The sequence below is a fragment of the Accipiter gentilis genome, chromosome 4 (assembly GCF_929443795.1).
Source record: "Accipiter gentilis chromosome 4, bAccGen1.1, whole genome shotgun sequence".
Lineage (NCBI taxonomy): Eukaryota > Metazoa > Chordata > Aves > Accipitriformes > Accipitridae > Astur > Astur gentilis.
Genome location: NC_064883.1, coordinates 25,648,764 through 25,671,278, shown reverse-complemented (window position 1 = coordinate 25,671,278; position 22,515 = coordinate 25,648,764). Strand labels below are relative to the sequence as shown.

The 22,515-nt window shown below is 37.1% G+C and overlaps 1 protein-coding gene across 2 annotated transcripts in view; it reads right to left on the bottom strand.

Annotated features, from left to right (window-relative positions):
- The window catches only part of SLC39A12 (solute carrier family 39 member 12), a 33,827-nt gene extending 11,695 nt beyond the window's left edge, over positions 1 to 22,132 (bottom strand). Inside the window, exons 1-7 of one of the 2 annotated variants that reach the window (XM_049799166.1) lie at positions 21,863 to 22,132; positions 17,630 to 17,911; positions 14,917 to 15,124; positions 12,298 to 12,500; positions 7,646 to 7,817; positions 4,206 to 4,378; positions 2,778 to 2,930 (exon numbers count right to left, since the gene is read on the bottom strand). In XM_049799166.1, coding sequence (XP_049655123.1) covers positions 2,778 to 2,930; positions 4,206 to 4,378; positions 7,646 to 7,817; positions 12,298 to 12,500; positions 14,917 to 15,124; positions 17,630 to 17,911; positions 21,863 to 22,132 — 1,461 coding nt within the window. Of the gene's footprint in view, positions 1 to 2,777; positions 2,931 to 4,205; positions 4,379 to 7,645; positions 7,818 to 12,297; positions 12,501 to 14,916; positions 15,125 to 17,629; positions 17,912 to 21,862 lie in introns of those variants that run through there. The other variant, XM_049799167.1, reaches the window with a different exon arrangement.
- Between the last annotated feature and the right edge of the window lie 383 nt (positions 22,133 to 22,515).

Genomic DNA, 22,515 nt, shown 5'->3' with positions numbered 1-22,515 from the left:
TAGAAATTTGTGCAAGGGTGAGATAAGCCAAAAAAACTTGTTTCTTTGAAACTAGAAAAACTGAATTTATAATCACTATCTTTTCTTTTTTTGGCCCCAAAAGCATATCAAAGGTATTGTGGCCGCCAGCGAAGAGTCAACAGCAGCACAAAAGAGTGCTTTGTCAGGGACAGCAGCCACCACTCCAGAAACTATAGCAGAGATGTGTACTGGCTGCAAAACAGGATATGCTTCTTGGCTGGTATTAGCTTGGTTGTGATGTGGGATATGTGCTGTAGAAGCATGAGGAGGGAAGGGAAAGGGCTTGGTTTTGAATTCTACATTTTAAAGGAAAAATAAAAGCCTTTAATTCCCATGATTGCAGCCAATCATATGAATTCCAGTAATTGTTCCACTTCTCTTATAATATTTATTCACATGCCACTCCTTTGAACTCTGAGTCAAAACTGCAAGACTAATCAGTGACCTGAAGGATTTATAAGCTTTTCTTAGTCAACCAGTGTTTGTCTTACTATTACTCACATGATTCTGAAAAATTGGCTGCTCTTGTACAAACTAGCTAAGCCAGGCTAGTTCATGTGTTCTATACATAACTTTAGTGGGATCTTGCAGCTGTGAGGAATGACAGGGTCGTTCATTATCATAAACAGGAAGCTATGACGTGGCTCACAAATTAGTAAATATTCTTCACTCGTCTGTTTGCTCTGCATTTAATTGAGAGTTTCCCAAGTGTGGTTGAGAGATTAGCAGTGGCTCATGAGGCTCTTACCCATCACGACTGCTTTAGTAAAATGGAGTTCGCATTACAGAAGATCTCCGGAGATTCTGATTTAAATAACCAGGAACCTATGTATCTAGATACTACATATAAACTGAAGAGATTTGTTGGAAAAAAGAGAAAATAGGATAAAAGGTATGAGTCAATTTAGTTTGCAAAGATATATCTGTCTGGATACCCTCCACAGGCCAATAGAAAATTATGTAACTTCTTATAGGTAAGCACCATTCCCAGATATCCACCTTGTTTATGTTACTCTTCAAATCTGTAGAAAAATACCCAAGAACAGTCCAAGATTTCATCTGTTCACTAATTATGCACTTAACTCTCACTGCAGAACATCCTGAAGTTTTTCCCATGGGACACTATACCCTTACACAGGATAAATTTTTAAAAAGAAGGGAGGAGGAAAATCTTCAAGAATTTTATCAACAAAAGGTGGTACAGGAAGTATACTGTTATACCAATCTGATACACACTTAAGAAAAGTTATTGTAAAAATCTGGTTTTGAAATCTCTGTAAAAGCTCATTATAAAATTCAAAATACAGAGATTCCTGATAATCATGTCATGTAATAAAGGACAAATCAATAAAGATTGAAAAATAATACTGATTTATTACATTAATTTGGTTCATTTTTTTGAGGAACAGAGAAAGAAGGATATAAAATCAGGGAAGTACGTCATATTGGTAACCTACCAACTGTATGGTTGAAGTAGATTTGCCTCTGCCTGAATGTTCATTTAATTCAGATTCCACTGGAAGATCATGGGAATGTCCCCAGTGCCCATTAACTAAAGAAAGGCCCTGCTGAATGAAGATGCTTTGCAATTAGTTCTGAAACCCAATGAACACAGGTGCAGTCTTTCTCAGCCTTTTGTGAAAGTTTAGCATTTGTAAGAATTATTTTTTTCAGAACAAAGCCTATTGAAAAAGATTGTTGGCTGGCATCAACATTTCCTAATGCTTATTTGGTTAAAAAAAAAAAACACCCTGAAAAGTGAATCAGATAAATCATATTTTAAAACTGAAGATTAAAATTTGAAGCTGAAATAGATATAAAAATTAACTTTGAGAATTCATGTAGTTCTCAGTAGAACAAGTTTAAAAATTTGTGGGATGATGATAAAGCCCTTCTCTCCAAATAAGTAACAAAAAGGACTACTTCTTACCAAACAAACAAAACATCACCATCGTCAGAATATTCTCATTCTATTAATCTCACATAATATTCTTATGGCTGACTCAAAGATAGTGGGAATAAGGACTCATTGCTACATGTCTAAATCGGGCCAGTCATTAAACATTCTCTGTAAAACAGAACAAGCAAAGGCTTAGCCTCCTTAAGTGACATTAAGATAGCCTCCCATGCTGAGAAACTTAATGAGCCATCACACTTTGTGTTACATTATATCCTTGTGCATAATCATATTTTCAGGCAACAGCCACACTGAAATAAAGTAATAGAATTACTGTAAGCATGGCAGTGAGCAAAGAGATATTATTAATATAAGATTGGGTTCTACTGACTGCAACATACATATTAGATTTTCAAATCTATTGGGATAGGGGTCAAAAACAATTTGGAAATTTTAAGATATTGTTCTTGATAATATCGTGTGTTTACATCTATGTCTTCCTCCTCTTCAAACAGAGCCTAGAGTAAACAACTGTCATTGCTATTTCATATGGATACCTACTCTTCACCTGCTCCAGTGCTAGTCATGAAAGTATGCTTACAGAACACATTCAATTAACTGTTCCCTTCTTGAGTTATAAATATACGGAACACATTCATGAAGCATACAAAATCCACAGAGGAAAGCGAAATAGAAACTGAAGGTCAGTCTGGTAGGAGCACTTTGGAAAGCAATTTTTAATGCTTCATTTAATTCATACAAATGATAATTATTTTCTCCAATCATTTTAACGTTTTGTGCACTGTAAAATCTCAAAATTAAAGAGATGTTTTAAAGGATAAATTGTACAAAGCTTTACCTGGTCACGTGGTGTTACCAAAAGAAAGAAACACTTTTCTATCAGAAAAAATCCATGAATTCCTCCAATTATTCCCAAAAGTTTCCAAATATATTCTTTCCCCTCATAGAAATGTTCTACCTCTTGTGCTTCATGTTTATGTAAACCAAGAGTCTAAAAGAAAGAGATAAAGTAAAAAAAATTAAAATGTCAATTTTTTAATTTTTGCTACAGTAATCCATAATGTGTTAATTCAATTTATTCTCAAAATTTTCTTTTGCTGTCTCTTTCAAATTTAAATTGTGTTTCAAGCTAATCAGCTGAATAGTAGATGGATAAAATGAATTATTACGAGACTCTGCTACACTTCATCATCTCTCAATAGTGAAAATAACTATTTTTAGAGACAGTTTTATGAAATTACCCTTTACATATATATTTATTATATTTGGTGTATATTTTGTTTGGAGTATATTTGTCTTTAAAGTCCAAAAAGTTACTTTTATCATCTTCAGATGTAAACTTCACAATGAAAATAATCCATAAAGCTTTCTGCTGGTGGGTGTGCTTCCATTTCTTCCCCAGCTGCACAGCATGGTAGCCCTTCTTTGCTCTGAAAGTGGGCACTTTAAAGGCTGCTGGATACATCACTTAAAACCGGTGAGGGAAAATATTTTCACATTCGAGAGGCGTTTCTAAAGAAACGCATTTGTCTGACAATCACCGAGAACTGCCTTCCTTAAACCACTCTCCCAGTTCTGCTTCCAGAGGTGAGGTATTCAGTACGAAGAACATTTTGACCAGAATCTCAAGTGAAGGTGTGAAGCCCTGATTCAATGACCAGTTGAAGTCTACTCATAACAGTTGTGTAGTATCAGAGGAGACTCAATCAAAAATAAATGAAATGGAAAATTTGGTTCTGTTTTACATGCCACCTATGCTTAAAATTTATTTTATTAATTTAGGAAAAAATAATAGAACTCATTTTCTTACAGTTCCAGGCAGCAGGATTAATTAGGCTGATAGCCCCTGGTTCTCTGGAACAATGTGTGGAAGGGACTGTGGATGCCTCATACAACCTTTGAACAATTTCTCCTAAAAAGCATAACAGAATCTGCCTCATGAAAGAGTTTAATACATATCTAGAAACCTGGCTTGCACAGGACTTGTGGGTTTTCTGAGAAGTTTTTGTGAAGATAGGAACCCTATTTTCTCTGGATTCATCATGCATTGATTTCTGCTTCTTACTACTTGGAATCTCTCTCTGAACTACAAAGTACAAATGTAATTGGAATGCTGGGTAGTCAGTTCACAGATTTCATGGAAAGCTTTATTTTTAAGCAGATGAGCATTAGCCAGGTTTAAATGAAACTTTGTGTGTGTGTGCATTTATGTGCATGCGTGTGCGTATGTGTCAATATTTTAAAAACAAAGGTGTGCATTACCTACCTGAGGAATAAGATGTAGCAATGCATCTCCAGAAAGGGTCCCAACAGCCAAACCGACAAACAGCTGTAAAATGAGTGTATAGATTTCTTGACAGGAGTTAAATAAAATGAGGGTTGTACCAAACATAGATCCAATAGTAATAAGTAAAACAGCAACAGTGCTATAACCATATTCTGTAGGGAAAAACAAATGAAACAAAACAAGGGCACCTTTAATCATTCAATATTTGTATTTGTGTTTGAATATTTGTTTTGTATTTGTATTTCTATTTGCTTTTGAGGCTATGTTTTGCCACTGCTGTGTACAAGCAGACAGAGGAGAAATGATTCATTGTGCCACATAGATTTTTCTAGTCATGTGTGATATAGTTCACAGAATTGGAAGCCTAAAAACATTCATTTTTTTTCAGGCTTTACAGGTAATACAGTCTAATGTTTCTGAATTTCAGACCTTAAAGAGCTATAATAGACTGTGACTGTGCAGATTAGAGATACACAGAGAAGCACAGTGAATGCTGGTCTGCATTTGTTTCCCTCTCTTAACAGATTTATGCTTGTTATTCTGTATCCTCACATGCCACACCTGTGTATCTTTACAGACAACATTATTAACCAAATCGTATTTAGTAAACAAACCAAGGCCTAAAACCTCAGATGAATGTAGGCATCTAATTTAGATTTTAAGCATAAACTTTTTGGTCCAAATTATGTTTACAAATGTGCTGTGGACATAGACTTCTTTAGTTACTACATCAGGACCACCAACCTATTTTTCCCAGGTTACTGGGATTTTTAGAAGGTTGCTCTTATAATTCTTCAGAGTTACATGCTGCTCACATTTCCAATCTTTTGCACAACATGAATCCTGATTAATCTGCATGAAAGTCTTATGATGGAGGTAAAACACTGATGAGAAACAGACATAAAGGAACTAATGCCAGAATATTCGAAAGTGTCACTTAATGTTTCACACTTTAATAGCACTGCAAGTGTTCAGCACCTCATAAAATCAGACAGTAAATTTCACAGACTGCACATCCAAATACAAGAGTATAGTAGATATTTATGGAAGGTCAGGCCTTGGTGACTTAGCCAAACCAGCACAGTCTGTCAGTAAAATAGAACTGAGAATAAAATTAATGAGCCTATGCTCGGGTCACTAGGTCACACATAGGTCAAACATAAAGTCCTTTGTCTGGCTCAAGCCAGTAGCAGTGTCCCTGTGGTCATGGAAACCTTCCTTTGCCAAAAAGCACAGGGAAAGGGCTGTAGAAAGAGCTCTTATTAATTCCATTCTGTGTTTGAATAGTTCAGCTTTTCTCATCTACACAGATCTCTCACCTTTATGAGATCACTAAAATGTCATTGACCGGGCTGATGGCCTTAGACTTGGGCAAATCTCACTCAACTGTGAATTTGCCATGAACCTTGCATAAGAACTAGATAAGCTCCTTTCCTTCTTTGTCCCTCGATTCCCCATCTGAAAAATGGGCATATGTGTGTAGCATAGAAAAGATAAAAGCAGTAAAGACTGCAAGGTGTTCAGGTAAAGAGTAGAGATAACATAAGAAAGAAGGATTGCTGCCTGCTGGGGAGCTATAATGATTCTTCCTAGTCTGTATGTTTCTTTCTCCTATAATCATTCTTGGATGTCCATGAGTTTCCACCATGCCCTTATCTAACTTGGTTTTTTAATTCACACTCATAGTTCAATTAATTTGTACACCATGGATTGATAGCTCAGCTCATTCCCACAAGCTGCTTAACATGTGTAGCTTAAAGTACAGACAGAATTTAGAGGTGGAAAGTGCTGCTCCATAAGGATTGCTGGCCAGCAGTTTGTTGGGAAGGCTTATAAGCTCCTAAAAGATCTAGTCATCTAGAGCTGGCCACGTAGATATTAGGATAAAGGTACTGAAGGCATTGATTTGTAGCCTAAAAGTGCTGCTCTAAATGCAGATGATTATGGTTAGATGCCCATTCCTTTTTGCTCACTCCTGGCTCTCAAATCCCCCACCAGAAATTAATGTGCCCTGTAATACATACATCAGAACACCTAGGTTTGTAACCACTTTCCAGATATCACTGGTTTAAAGTAAAAACAAAAGCAGGAAACACATTAATCATAGAATCATAGAACCGTTTAGGTTAGAAAAGACCTTTAAGATCAAGTCCAACCATCAACCCAACACCACCCTGCCCACTAAACCATGTCTGAAGTGCCTCATCTACACGTTTTTAAAACACCTCCAGGGATGGTGACACCACCATTTCCCTGGGCAGCCCGTTCCAATGCCTGACAACCCTTTCAGTAAAGGAATTTTTCCTAATATCTAATCTAAACCTCCCCTGGTGCAACTTGAGGCCATTTCCTCTCGTCCTATTGCTTGTTACTTGGGAAAAAGAGACCAACACTCACGTCACTACAACCTCCTTTCAGGTAGTTGTAGAGAGCGATAAGATCTCCTCCCCTCAGCCTCCTTTTCTCCAGACTAAACAGCCCCAGTTCCCTCAGCCGCTCCTCGTAAGACTTGTGCCCCAGGCCCCTCACCAACTTGGTTGCCCTTCTCTGGACACGCTCCAGCACCTCAATGTCCTTCCTGCAGTGAGGGGCCCAAAACTGAACACAGCACTCGAGGTGCGGCCTCACCAGTGTCGAGTTAAGTGTCGATTAAGAAGGCCTTAGGTCAGGTCAGATTCAGGTGGTTTTTTTCAAGACGGTGGACTAGGGATTGGTTACAGGAGAAGTTGAATCAGCAGAACAGATGGGGCAGAAACCCCTGGAAGCAGTGGCATGTGAGGGCTACAACTGCAACTGGGAACAATCTGATTATACTCTAACTCAGTTCTTGTTCCAGCTCTGTCACACAAGTCCTGCTGCCCGTGTGATTGGTTTTCTTGTTGTTTATCTTCCCACAGTAGTATCCCCAAAGCTTCTCTGCTGTAAAATATCACAACGTGAAAAACTAGCAACAATTTTAAAACTAGCACAGAACTTAGTTATATCAAGCGTTTTCCACATCGTGGTATAAAATGCCAACTAACATAACCTTGAGGCTATATGTAAGAGCAATGAAATGATTCCAGTATAAACCTGGTGGAAATTTCACAAAATAGGTCATTACTGCCCAGCAACCCACTGATAAGGACCTGTCATGGCTCATCTGCTGCCTACATCAAGCAGCCCTCTAAGAAATGAAGAAGCAGCTTAAAACTTTACACATTGAAATAGAATGCTAATATAAAATTGAGACCATTGAATCCCCTCACTTCTCAATACAGTACTATTATCCGACAGGTATGCTATGAAATTACAGAGTGCATAAATCTCATCATGTTTTGGTTTAAATATATTAATGAATGACATGTCTCCAGAAGTTAGGCCCCTGCATCGCTTTATCTGAATTTTCACAATACTTCACTGATAACAACACAACTCACTTTCCAAAGTTGTTGGTGGAAGCTTTGTCTGCTTGGAGTTAGGAAGCTGACATGAACAACTTAATAGTTGCTGAATGATAGCTGGACTGATTTGCTTGAAGTGGTCCTTAGAAATGGAGGAAGAACTGTTTTTAAAAAATATCTTCACAAGTTCATTGGCAGAGAAACAAACCTATGTAGAAAAGTATACACAGTTACTGAATATGTTGCATATACCTGCATTTAATGCTGAGGTTAAAAATGGAATCTGAGAAGAACACAGGCTTATACAGCCTGGAAAAAAACTGTTTTCCATACACTCTTTTCTGGTTAAATTACTTTAATTACTTCAATTACTTCAAATTCTTCTTTGGTTTTCCAGTTAAAACTTGATACTACTATATATTTCAGAAAGATCAGAACCTTTGGGATGAAGTAGCACAATTTCTATTGAAGTCTGTTAACGTCATGAGGATCTGACACAATAGTATCTCTAAACATTTTATTGTCATATGTGTTAACAAAAATATTTTAATGCTAACACAAATCACATTCCTAGCTATTAATATAAGACTGCATTAACAACAATAATATTGCTATTAATGTAAGATACTGCCTGTATCAAGGCAGTACTGAAATTTGTCCTTGTGCTGCATCTTTACTAAGATATGGAATTAAATTGTGGTTTTTTTAATTCTTTTAACAATGGCATGTCACTTTAAGGTCAGCAAACTAGCTGTTATGTAGTCTAAATTTGGTCTAAAGATTACTTAAAAATTGTATTATTAGAGCTACTTAAGAGTTTCAACTACTTTTTATTCTTGTTAGAAATGTTTCTTTGTCAAAAAAAAAGAATTTTTCTTGGGAACATGTATATTTTGAAAGATTTTAATGAAGAATTGGTTTTTCATCTCCAGGATAAAATTCTAGTGAGCAGTTAGCATTAGAACCATTCTAGTGGCACTTTCTGCAAGAACTTCTAAAAAGAAGAAGTCCAGATCAAATATGCTATTTTACTTAAAGGAATAATCTTCATTTCTTAATCTCATCTGATTGGTTGTGATCAATTAAAAAATAATATTTGTTTCTTTCATTTAAATGAAGTCTGCATCTGAGAATCAAGGGATTCCTAAATATTCTTTTCCTAATCACTGAAGCTTAGGTTTCTTTTGGAAAAAAAAAAAAAAAAAAAATCCAAATCAAAACAAACTATTTAAATAAAAATATTCTAATTATCATTACTTTTAAATAACCCAATTAAAATCCATACCTTCCTGCCTTTGTTCATCCATTAGTAAAGTAAAATATGCCTTGTAGCTCACTAAGAAACTGAATGAATTGAGCACTGATAAATTCATTCTAAATACCACATTCAAGTCTTCAGGATAACAGGTGATCTTGCCACCTGGATCTAGTCTGTTCTGCCTCCAAGCAGAAGGAGAGCACGAAGACAATTCAGGAGCTACCATATTGGAGAAGACCTTCAGTTTGCCTGTTCTAGTCAGTGGTTTTGACTCCAGAAGTAGGGAACGTCAAGTGGTATCAAGATGGAAGTCTAGCTTGTGGCTGGTTATGAGCAGCACGCCTCACTGGTCAGTACAGGGTCTTACATTATTTCATGCCTTCACCAATGACCTCAGTGACAGAACACAGTGCACTGTATCACATCCACAGATGAAATCCAACTGGAACAAGTAGTCAATATGCTGATGGCCATGGCTGCTATTTAGAGGGATCTTGACAAGCCAAAGAAATGGGCTGACAAGACCTTCATGAAGATCAGCGAAGAGAAATCTATTGCACTTCAAACAGAATAACCCCATGCATCAATAAAGGCCAGGAAAAACTGACTGGAAGGTAGCTTTACAGAAAAAGCCCTTGGGGTCCTCACAGACAACTTGAACATGAGTCACCAGTGTGCCCTTGTGGCACTGAAGGCTAAGTGCATACTGGGCTGCATTAGCAAGAATATAGCCAACAGGTAGTGGAAAAAGATGATCGCCCTCTACTCAGGACATATGAGGCCACATCTGGACTATGTCCAGCTTAATAACCAGCAGTACAAGAAAGACATTGGCAAATTGGGGGAAGGCCAATGGAGGGCCACCAAGATGGCCAGGGAACTGCAGGACATGATGTGCAGGAAGAGGCCGAGGGATCTGAGTTTGTTCAGTTTGGAGAAGAGAAGGTTTGGGGGGTATCTTAAATCTTCAACTATCTAATGGGGGCTATAGGGAAAATAGAGCCAGAGTCTTCTCAGAGGGGTACAGCAAAAGGATGAGAGTCGATAGGTATTAGTTGCAGGAGGGAAAATTCCAATTTGCTATAACAAAAAAACCCCATTAAAACAAGGGCAATAAAGCACTGGTACAGGTTTCCCAGAAAGACTATGGAATCTCCATCTTTGGAGACATTCAGAATTCAACTGGACGCGGCCATGTGAAACTTGATCTGACTTTGACATTGGCCTGTTTTGAGAACTAGGATAGACAAGATGAGGTCCAGGATTACTGTGAACCTGAATTTTAATGTGATTTTGTTATCAGGAATTTTAAATGCAAAAGGAAGATCTCATCTGGAAAATAAACTGTCCACCCACACATAAAGAAAATAGTTCTTAATGCTTATTTAGTAAAAAGTTTTTGTAAGACTTGAGGCATGAGGACCTGCATCTTTTCCAGTTGCAAGACCTAGCCTTTTAAACTTTTTAACATGCAGAGGCAGAGCACTAAGTCTCCATTAGTAAAGCAACTATATGTGTACTCCCGGAGGATGATATTGAAGAAACAAGTAAATAGAATTTGCATATTCTCATATGAAAAACTGGATGGATGGATGCACAGATGGATGGATGGATGGATGATTTTGTTTCCAAAATCCATGTTTCTTTAATGAGGAGTAATAAATTAATACATACAATATTGTGAGATAGTTTAATGGAACTTAATATTATTGCTCTTATTGGATCATCTGCTACTTGTTTTATATGCATTTTTAAAATCAGTAGAGACAATGATGACTTAAAAAGAAAGCAGTGACCTTTTCTCTGTGATAATGTTTCAAAATATAACTTCTATCTAAAAATCAAATTACAGATCTTAATGTAGTTAGCAAACACAAGCCATAAATGAGTCAATGACTCATATGCAGCAGCATCTGTTACTAATGGAGCACAATGGCTATCATAGGTTTGTGCAGAAAGCAGGAGACAAAATTATCAACACAACACTGAAACACAAAGCATTCTAATGGAATTATATGTCAAAGAAAATAGACATAGCTAGAAAGTAGAGGAATGGAATAAACCCAAGAAACCAGGAAATAATACAGAAGAGAAATTATCTTTTCTCCAGATGTTTCTTTGTGATTTTTTTTCATCTGTACAGAATATTTGGCTCAGTTTGACTCCCAAGCCTCAGATAACTCCCCTGCACACTGAACTTTTGAGTTACAGTCAGTATCAGAAGTTCAATTATAAATTCTTCTATTGCTGGAGAACAATTTTACTTCTTGTAGAGATAGTTATCACTACTGATTTCTGTCCTTCATAATTTAAAATTAATATGAAGCACATTTAAAATGACCTTCATTTAAAATTATTTTCAGACCCCATTACATGTCTCACCATGCTGATCAGCATGATTCTCTTGTGGTCAGCTGGAAAGGAATAAACATATTAATAGAGTCTGTATTCCAAATGCAATAAAATTAAACAGATAAATATCTATCAGAATGGCATTTAACCAGATGCCATTTGTCTCAATTCCACACCATAAAATGACCACACAGAAAAAGTCAATTGCACATCACTTATTCTCCTAAATGGAGAAGAAACATTGTCTTTGAGTTAACTTACATTGTAAAGAACTGACAACAATAGAAACATATTCTTTGAAGTATATATTTCGAACATATATGTCAAAAAATATAGAAGGTATATACTTCGAAGTTTCCTTTTTTGTCTAAGGAATGTCTTCCAGTCTAAAGGATGGAAGTCAGTTACCATCTTAATCATTGTGATAAACAAAATTTATTTATTTTCAAATATTTAGGATAAGGATAAAATCACCTGCATTGAGCCCCTGTCCTTCAAAGCCCTCAAAGAGGATACTGGGTAGTAGCTAAAGTTCTGTTCTATAGACTCTATACTTTCTAAAGGAGGCTTCTGGACTCCATAGGTGGCTACTAAAAGCATTTGGAAATGCCCAATCTTCAGTTTACAGAAGCCTTTTAAAAACAACTTACACAGAAACCTTAATTTACTTTTTTTTCCTTAGTACCGAAAACTCATTCTGTCTGCAAGATCACTTAAGTGGCTCTAGAAGCTCTGCAACATAGGAGCACAAGAAATCTCTAATAAATGTGTGAAAGCATTGAAGACATGGTACTACAGTCCTCTGTTTCTTGAAGAAACACCTGATTCCATAGAACACTAGCCATTCTGTTAGCCCCTCCCAGCTACTTTAATCACACATTCAACATCCATAAAGTTCTTCCCGCAATTAATATTTAAACAAACATAACTGTATAAAAATATATTTTAATCAGTATCTACATGAGTTTTTGAAACTAATAAATTTTACCTCAGAAATAATGTAGTGTTTGCAAACCAATTTGAACTTTTATTACTGAAATTCTGTAACCAATACTACAACAACATAGAAGAAATTAACCTGGTCCCAATCTGTGCTCCTTTCACGATCTTCAAAATAACCTTTCAGATAGTCTCCTTTTGTATGGTTTCCTTTGACTAGGATATTTCTGGTTCCAATATCTCCGATTGCCATACTATAACGTTGTCTTTTGTGACTGTGGAATTGTCCATTTACAGTGCAGGTCTTTTTGGCTGCGAGCACATTTAGTAGTTGTTCTAGTTCTAGTAATTCATTAGAAAACAGATATGTTACCATGGGAAAATACACACTTAAAAAGATAAAACCAAAAGTAATTGTTAAAATTTTGTTAGTTGTAACATTAATTCAAGCTCATTTTAATACTTTTTTCTCTCTCCAGTTTGGTACTGTAGGGAATTTCCGCTTAATAGCTCTAGAAGTTCAAGACACCTATGTACTCAGCCTTTCCTTCTTTACAGTACCACACTCAGATGCTTTGCCTATGACTATCTCAGAGGAAAACAGATGTGACAGAAAGGCAATTTATCTTCCATTTAATCATTGAAGTCTGCCAAAGTTATCTACAAACTACTGCTAAATAGCTTCCCTGTTCTTAAAATTTTCCTGTGTAAATGTAACACCATGCTAAGACACCATGGCCAGGGTAGTCCAGAAAGACAGATCCTTTATCGGGTGTCCTGAAAGCAATCCTCGGGATGCTATGCTGCCCTTCGCACTCCAGAAGTGGAACATGGGGCAGCAGATTTTCTCTCTCCTGTGGTGAATCTGGAAGCATGCCTGTTTACAGCACTGAAGTAGGAAGGAGGGAGCCCTAATCCAAACCTGAGACAATGCAGGGATGTATCCCATGACACAGCTTGAGTGCAGTGGGTGTGCCTGCTAATGAAATAAATGCTTGGTTATAGGAGGAGGCGTGCTCTAGCTGGTCTTACTTATCACCTTCCTTCACCCCTGCATTTTCAAGATGAAGCCATAGTGATAGTTTCTGTAAACCTGAGTTTGTCCATTTGAAACAAAAGCAGGCCACAAATTAATTTCAAAGGCATTTAGATCAATGAGATTAAGAATGTTTCCATGAGATAATGCTTTATTTTTTAATGGTGTTATTCAGAAAAAGCAAATGGAATAATCTTAATGGTAAATCTTACAAAAAGGCTTGTGATAAGTTGTTTGTCTGTTTTCTTTGTCTTGAGCAAACAGATCTGAACAGAGCTGAATCTAGATTTGTTTTCTAAATGTAGTCAACTCCGGCTTTTTTTTCCATGCTGCCAGTTCCTTGCCCTTTCCTGCAGTTACTATTAAGTACTTAAATAAATTTAAAGGGACAATTTAATTAGCTTAGGCTTAAAATATACTTAGACCGTAACAAACTGATTAAGACTAAATTTTTGTTTCTCTCAATGACACCCTAACTCCACCAACCATAAGGTCTTGCTATGGTCTTCACTGACACCTGGATTTCACCATATATAGCTATTTAGTAGCACTGTGCCCAGATGGCTCCATCCATTCTTGTGAGTCTATTATTTTAGAAGATCTGGCTTAGCAAATTTAAAGGAAGGGTTTTGCTGCAAAACCAGTTTATGCAAGAACAGTCTAGGAGTCCAAGTTTAGGGTTGAGGCTTTTGTTCTTCTTTTAATTATTCACTTCTGCGATTCAGTGTACTTCTGTGTAACCTAAGAGTGGTAAAAATGTTTTTACCTGTGCTTAATTCAAATTTTTAAGCTGTTTTAACCCATACTTAATGTAACTTTTTAAAAGTGCTTTGAAAAGCTTGTAAAGTGTTGCTATTCTCAGTTACCACAAACAGGGAAAAGTAGATGTCTTTTATAATAACTTTCTAAATCTATAGTAGGCCCCTGAGTTGATGGTTTAGCTTCTTAAATTGCTACGCATGCAGAGTCTTTTACAGAACATAACAGCAGCTGCTGAGAGCTCAACACTTGTGTTTTCTATTCTTTTTTTCAATTTTTGGACCACTCAGAACTCTCCTATACTTGTATTTATTCATGGTTAAGTAGCATTTCTGATACGTCTAGTAACAGAGCTCTTGAAGAAAATGAACTTTGCATATTCCAGACTCACTGACTAGGTACTAAGAAGGTGGGTAGGGAAGCGCAAACCACAAAGATGTTTTCAGGTACAGCAGGCAGGTATCAGAGAGCATTTGGTCAAAACAGAGTGGCCTGTATCTATTTCATCTCTGCTGGGGGTACATCTACACTGAGGTATAAGTGACTAAGGTGCCTAATCTGGCTACCATACATGAATTATCCCATCTACCCCTAAATGAGTCTTGCAGGGTATAAAGATCTGCATAAAGAAGCAATGTAAATGAGGCCCCAGTGAACTGTACCCTCACAGCTAGATTGCCACTCTCAGAGCTCTTTTTGGGTAGTAATTAAGTAATAAATTAATGTGATGGCACACATTTAATAATCTCAGTAATAATTTGTTTTATAACTCTCAGAGAATTATCAAAATAAGGAGTTTACTTTCCAATCTTGTTTTTAAATTTAGAAGAGACTACTTAACAGCTCTAAAATGAAATGGCATTTACATCTAAAATGAAGTACAGTAAGTCCTTTAGGCACTTAAAGATAGTTTACGTCAAATGTGTGTTGCAAAAGTTAACTAGAGATGAATAAATAGCTTACCTGTCACTTGGAGCTCAGTGGTACTGTTTAGAGAACTGAAAATATATTTTATAAAGAATTCAGGGGAGGGCAAACTTGCTTTCCCCATACAGACTCCTTGGAGAGCCAGAGTAATGATTAAAGCAGCCAGGCGTGGAAGAGTGTTTTCATCAGCACCATCTCTGTCCATTATATCAGCATTTTTCTCCAGAATACTCACATCGACACACTGAAATCAGGAGAAAACAGCATGAAGACAACCCTGGTCACCTATATTTAAATAATCAGAGTGACAGGAGGAGAAATGAGATAACACTTCCCCAGACAGCCAAAGTAGAAAAAATACTAAGATTAAAGCTCTAATTGACAGCAGGACAGCAAATGCAAAACAGCGGACATTTCCAGGAGAACAGCCATAGAATAAAAAACCTGAAATTTTACTCAGTGTCTGATGGGGAAGAAGTACAGTCCTTCATTCCTTAGTGTTATTTTCATGCTGTTGCTATTATTCCTGTGTCCTCCTCAACTGCATCTATATCTACTTCCAGAAAGTGGCAGAAAAGGGAGGAATTTTTGTTAAGGCACAAGAAATTGACTCAGATAATACAGACTTTAACTCTTTATCTCAAACTTCAGAAAGAACTCTCTTAATGTTTTTAGTTCCCTATCTATTAAATGGAATCCAAAATTTGTTATGGGGCATTTACCTGGGGACAATATGGAAAGATATAATTCTGCAGATAAAGGGTGACTTCCCTGCTGGGTGACCAAACAGGAGCAGTAGGCAGTCGTGTATACCCATGTGTGTGGATGTGTGCAGGTCTGAAGTGAGGGAGCAGGGTACAGCTCTCTCAGTTACCTGGAAACTTATCCCTGTTTTCTTCCATTTCTGCCTTTCTTGTTTATTTTCACTGCAAACGCTTGGGGTTTGAAAGAAACAAAAAAAAATTGGCAAAAATTATTTAAGTTCATTTGCCTGTAGCCGATATTAACTAAATTGAAAAGTCAACTAGGTGAGCCAGTACAGTAATAATTTATTTTATACCTACTTATCTCTCTATATATGCCTTAAACACTGCAGAGAGGAGGCTGGCATTTCTTCTCCTGTCCATCTATTATACATTTAAATTTCCACAACCCAAAATTTCATCCCTCATTTCAAATAATATATTATTTGAATAAGATTAATAATTATGACTGAGAAGAAGATATTTTCTGTGAAACCAAAACATATAAAGAGCCACTAAAAATGCTTTTCTTCTATTACTACCCTGCATCATCAGCCATTTTCCATAACTCAAGTGTTGTCATTCTAAGCATTAGATAGTCTATAATGTTCTGAGTATCTTTCATAAAAAACCCCCTGTTTTCCCCCCGTGTCAGTGAGCAGTGAAGTCTCAGTTACTGAAAAGGCTTGACAACTGATTATACTGCCAGCATAAACGAACAGACCACACAGTAAAGCACTTTATGGATTGTTATTCTATCTTGACATGCCAAATACCCACCGATGCCTCTTTACAGTTGCCCAGATACCATTGGAGTTCTTGGAAATCAGCACGTTCACCAAGACTCAGAACCAAAAGTACTGGTCAATGAATAATTTATGATGGGAAACGATTACACAAAGAACACAGAAAGAGGAACTGGAGGCCCTCAACATCCTGCTGCACAGCCAGGACTCCTAGCCATCTTCTGTTTGCGTAGGAAACTCTACTACAGTATGGTGTAAATTAAAATCTAATGAAATGAAAAAGAAAAGGGCAAATTCAAACTTTGCAATAAACCAAATTTAACTGTATATTACAAACAGTTCTAAGGGGCTTTTCACAGGAGGTCAACCTGTACTTTAGAAGTTATCAAATCTGGGAAAAACTTATTTTATTGTCCATTACAAGGAAAAAAGTTTTTCTTTTGATTGTGAACTCTAGAATATTATTCTATTATTTTATAGACCCTACTTGAGGTAAGGAATGATAAACAGTGGTGAGAAAATTCACTGCATATTTCCCGACTTAGAAAGGATGTCTTCAGCTGAATATACTTAGTATGCTTTTTTATTTTTTAAACTTTAAATTTAAGCTTATCTATATCAGTCTTTCTACAAGGCATACTCGTGCTGGTAGATAATTAATCACAAATGCATGTGTCCCAGCTGAAGGAAACCATCCTATCTTCGGACAGATTCCTTATTCCACCCTGCTTTGGATGGACATGGAAGTGCAGGCCCTGGCAAGGATTTCATCACGGCAAAATGATTCATCATCTCTGCTATACAGCCAGATCAGTTTTGGAGCTGTTCTGCTTTATACCATTTAAATACAATCACTGCTAGTATATCTACAGTAGTAAATACAAGAGATGAGAAAGTATTTTCTGTCCTTGAAGTGAAGCATAAGGTCTTGCATCCACACAGCTATGCTCTCTTCCATGTGCCCTAAGCAGAGCAACTGCATCTAAATTACCTATTAGGAATGGTCCCTAATATGTACTATCTCCCCAACCATGTCCCAGCGGACTCTGGAAGTGCTAGGTAGCACATGCCAAAAGCAAGTCAAGGAGAAGGCTAGTATTAAACAGCACATACAACAAAAGACCAGTGTTCAGCCTGTGCTCTCACACTGTTATTTACCAGTTTTTTGGGGGACCATGATACTGACACAATGTCTGAACTAGCTTAAAGGCATTATATCACTAACAAATATGAAGTTATTTTTACTTATGTTTTCTTTACCTGGGTTTCAGAAGTTTTAAAATGTTGTCTTACTGCAGCCAAAGTATCTTCAGTTTCATTCCGTGAAAAATAATAACAGTCTTCATCATGTCTTAAACTAAGCATACTCTGCAGGTAAAATTTATAATCCTTATTATTCAAGCTGAGTTCTGAAGAACACACATCTCTATGATGAAGAATGTAGTACAGAAGAATAAGAGAAATTCTCTCAAATACTTCTTCGCTGAGATGGTCTTCTAAATCTCCACCAGCTATTAGTAACAAAGCCTCTGGTTCAAGGCACTGTGAAAACATAAAAATAAATGGAAATTCAATTCAAGTCACACATTGCCAGTCATCTGCAAATACAATTAGAGAGGAGAACAGAATTCAACTCTTATACTTAAGGGATCAAACCCATGCCTACACAGATGCAGGCTGATAGAATGGCAGGAGGAGGATGCAGTTAATTCATTGCAGTTCTATGGCTGCAAGATCACACCGTGTTTTTTTCCAGACCCCCTTCTGGTTTTAAGAAATGTCAAGTATTCAAGGGATTTAAGATTTACTACAAAACAGGACTAAATCTGATCAATCATTGTAGAGAACTGAAAGTCTTCCACTGGCTTCAACAGATTATATTTCTGGTTATAAACATATTAATAAGGGCTAGGGCTATTCATATTTTCACCCATGCATTCTATATGTGTTTATACTACAAGACAAAGACTGTATCTGGACTGTAGTTAATTCAGGATATGTAAACAGAAGTTATATCATATTTAATGCAGTGTTAAGAGACTTAATTGACCCTGCAATCATACAGCTATTTTTATTTTTTCTCAGTTAATTCTGTAAACTGGAACAATTCAGCCCAGTGTGTAGAGCCAGCACAAGGTCTTCAACACCATTTAGTCCTCCGAATGCATTTCAAGAGGGACTGAAATCATATACTCACCCTGTGCAGGCATTCTATCTGAGCACAGATTTTTTTAATACATATATATATATATATATATAAAAACCCCTCCATTTTTCTTGATACAAAGACACTTTCTAGAAACTTTTGCCAGCTCAAGCAAAAGTCAGTCTTTAAAATTAGACCAGAATACTAATAGAGCTCTATGTCAGGCTATGGGAAATAAGATACTGAATTGCAGAATAAAGAATCTTTCTTGAAGAGATCCTGTAGCTGTTGTCATTCATTGTGCAGCTGTTTTTTTCCAACTGGCTCCTTTCCAAGCATGTTATAGCCATGTCAGCTAATCTCAACTATTACGGTAGAGCAGCCAGACTGTACATTTCAGAGAGGAAACTACCACACATGAACATACTATGGGAGGATCAAAACTGCACTCTAATAAATTCATGAAGCCAGACAGAACCTAGTTTGTCAAACTAAATTGTTTGCGTCTATGAGCACGATATGTTGGTCGGTGTGGCTCACCTTGTATGTTCATTCATTTTCCTACACAGAAGCTGAGTAGAATCAAATACACGTTGTCACGTTCAGAAGCCAATGTTCCGTGGAGGAACTGAGAGAGCTGATGCTTTTTAACAGAAATAATTCTAAGAAAAATTCTCACAAATACTGTCTAAAAAAAAAAGAGAACTGTGGATGGTAATTGCCAAATTAGATATTTATACCTGTAAATAAACTAGATTACAGAATGATCCACTGTGCCCTGCCTAAATTGTATCAAGATATATAATTCTTTTCAAATGCATGTTTCTGAGCATTAGTATTTGGGCTAGGAGGAATATAGCTATTCTGTTTTCTGTCCCAAAAGACCTCAAGTTAGTCAGCCAGCCTTTTCAAACACTCAATAGTAATACAATAAACATACTGCATGTAGTGGAAGGTTTTCAAGGACTTCTGTACCATTTCAAAACCCAGTGAGGATAAATTGTAATCAGCCAGGCTGTTGTTTTGCTCTTGCAAGGAAGATGACTGAAAAGGAAATTGGAAGGAAGCAGGTGTGTTGTAAAAGATGCAGCTACTCCATATTATATGGGTAACCCATAGAGAGTGACCCTTGAAGAGGTATCAAGAGAATATAAATTGGTTCATCACTGGTTATTTTGCTATTACTAATATTTTAAGGCATAACCATCTCCATGGCCTTGGTTTAGAAATGTGTATTTACTATGAAAAAGAGGCCAACTTTGAACCTGGCCACTGAACACTGAGTTTCTTTTGTTTAAGAGGCCAGAAGTTAGCAAAAATTATCTTATCACTGCAAGAAATATATTACTTTTGTGTGCTTAGGAGATAAAGCAGTGTGAGATGCCATTCAATAGCTGCCAGCCCCTGCCCAAAGAGTCTTGGGGCCAATATGTAACAACGAACCAAAAAAGGTTCTAAAAAACTGTTAAACTTCACTGCTTTTAAATACTCATTAGAGACATTATTAAAAAAGAAAAAAAAAAAAATCTGAAAAGAAAGTCATGTGAAAGGTTGGACCAGATGATCTTTACAGGTCCCTTCCAACCTGGGCTGTTCTGTGATTCTGTGACTGGAATCCTGGATATAGAAGGGAAAGTTGAGCCTGAAATCAATTAGTTATTCCCTACAAATATGGGAAAAAAAATGCCAAGCTAAGGTCGGGCATTCTGTTTCAAATTTTGACCGTCTTGAAGGATACTGCTTCTTGCACAGTTTTTGCTATCTTGGTTTACCAAATCTTGTTAAATCATCTTGGAAGATTTCAGCACAGTGGGCTGTGGGCTGCATGTGACTGAAGATGCTGTCTCTCTTTCATGGATTTTCTATAGACAACGGACTTCATGTGGCACTGGCAGCGTAGGATGTGTGCGGTGTTACTGACACAGCCAACACAGAGAAGTACTGAAAATAGTGAAAGTACTCAAGTTCTTCCCACAGGAAATTTCCAAGACAAAGCCTAAACAGAGTGGAAGTCCTGACCAAAGTAAGCCCCAGCTAAGTTTCACTTAGATTTCTTCCATCCAAGGGCGCAGCGGGCATGCTCTCCACAAATACAAGAAAAAATACAGCAATCCAGAGAAGCAAAACAAAGAGGGAGAAAAGAAAGCCTAGACCCCTGTTTTGTGAAGTTTAGGAGGACTCTGTACCCATTACTGTTTAATACATTCTCAGCTGTTGATCTGGGTCCACATCTGGTACGTATCCATTGCCTATAAGTGCAAAGAGAAAAACTACACAATCATCTCCTTCATAAAAATTACCCATTTAGGGAATAACAGGCCCCTACATTATTTATGTATGAGATTTCACATTGGGGCTTATATGAAAAATGGGAGTGTTTGCAGAAGGGGCCAATTAAGTGAGTAGCTGTCTACTGCACAGGAGAAAAAGACCTCTGTTTCATTGGCTTGGCACATTGCCAAGAATAGTATACTGTGAAAGCATTCACCTTTATGACCATCCTCATAATTCTGATGTAAAGTGACACTCTGCTGCATGTAGGTCACTGAACAATGCCAGAGCTGGAGTAACGTTAATCAAAGCCAAGACTGACCAAGCCCTTTGTAGTCCCTTTCAGCTAAGTTGCTCGCTTACCACTGTCTCTGTCCTACCAAAACCTATGACCTTGTAGTTCCTCTCTTTGTCAAATGAGGAATCGGTTCTGAAAATATTCTCAACTCAACTAGACAAACAAACCTTCTGTGACGCTGTACCTTGGACTATTTCCAGTTTCAATTTGGATTTGTGGATTCATTGTTCTGCCTTTGATTTTCCTTGACCTGAACCGGTTACCAAAAACCTCCCCTAAAACTTGAATATTTCAGTGAAGCAGCACATAAATCTGAGACAATCCTGTCTGGGTTTTATTTTTATGAACTAAAATCCAGAACAAAAAAAAAAAGTGGCAGAACTGGTCCTCAATTTTCACCGATGTCTTGCCACAGTGGAAATCCTCTGCGATCCAAATTCAAGCTCATGCTTTTATAGTTAGATCAGGGTAAAGTAGAAAAATCTTTGTTGGAAAATAAACACTTGACAACTTTCAAAGAAAAATTATTACTGTCACACGACTGAAGCATGGCATTTTTAAGCAATGCCTGTCATGTTTTGAATATCTCTTCATGAGCTTAAACAATAAATATAAATAATTCAGAATGAAACAACTAAAACAGGGACAATTTTTTTGATGCAACAACAAGCCCTTTACATGTTTAGGTTTTGTATTCAGGAGAGTATCACTCTAATAAATAATTTTAAAACTCACTGACAATCCTGTAAAGATATCCCTCATTAATTGAAGCACTAACCAGATTACAATCCTCTTGCATGCCATAAATCCGCTGTGGGCACTCAGCTCTCTCCAGTAACATTTTGACCAGTTCTCGTGAGTGGTTCATGTGGAGCTCAGTGTTGTCAGCTGAAAGAACGCGTAAAACTTCCATCAGATAGCCTCGGCTGGGAGCATAGCTGCCATCCTGCCCATGCTCTTCCCCAGGCTGTCCTTCAGCAATGAGCACGCTGAATATGAAAGCAGAACATACCACGCCAAGAGCTGGATGCTTGGTCAGAAAACACATCTCCTCTTCCTGCAGTGCGTGATCTGCACTGAATGTTGAATTGTTGTTTGCACTTCACAGCTTAAACTTGAAACCTGAGGAATCTGAATGGTAAAGGGGAAAAAAACCCCAACCCCTTAATTAGTGTGAATGCAATATGTTTGAAAGGATTTATTAATTGGTTGGCTAAGCTGATTTGCAGTGACAAGCTGTTTTAGAACAACAGGGAGCCTGTAAGGGCTTTACAGCCCAGAACAGCAGGAAACTAAGACAACCATGGCCTTAAAACTTCTGTAGAATTACCAACAAGAGATTGACTCAAAGTGCCCTTCCCTCCTCATAAAAGTAAAGTGTATGGTTTTCATTTCAGTGTTATGTTACTGCATTCACTAATAATCCTCTTC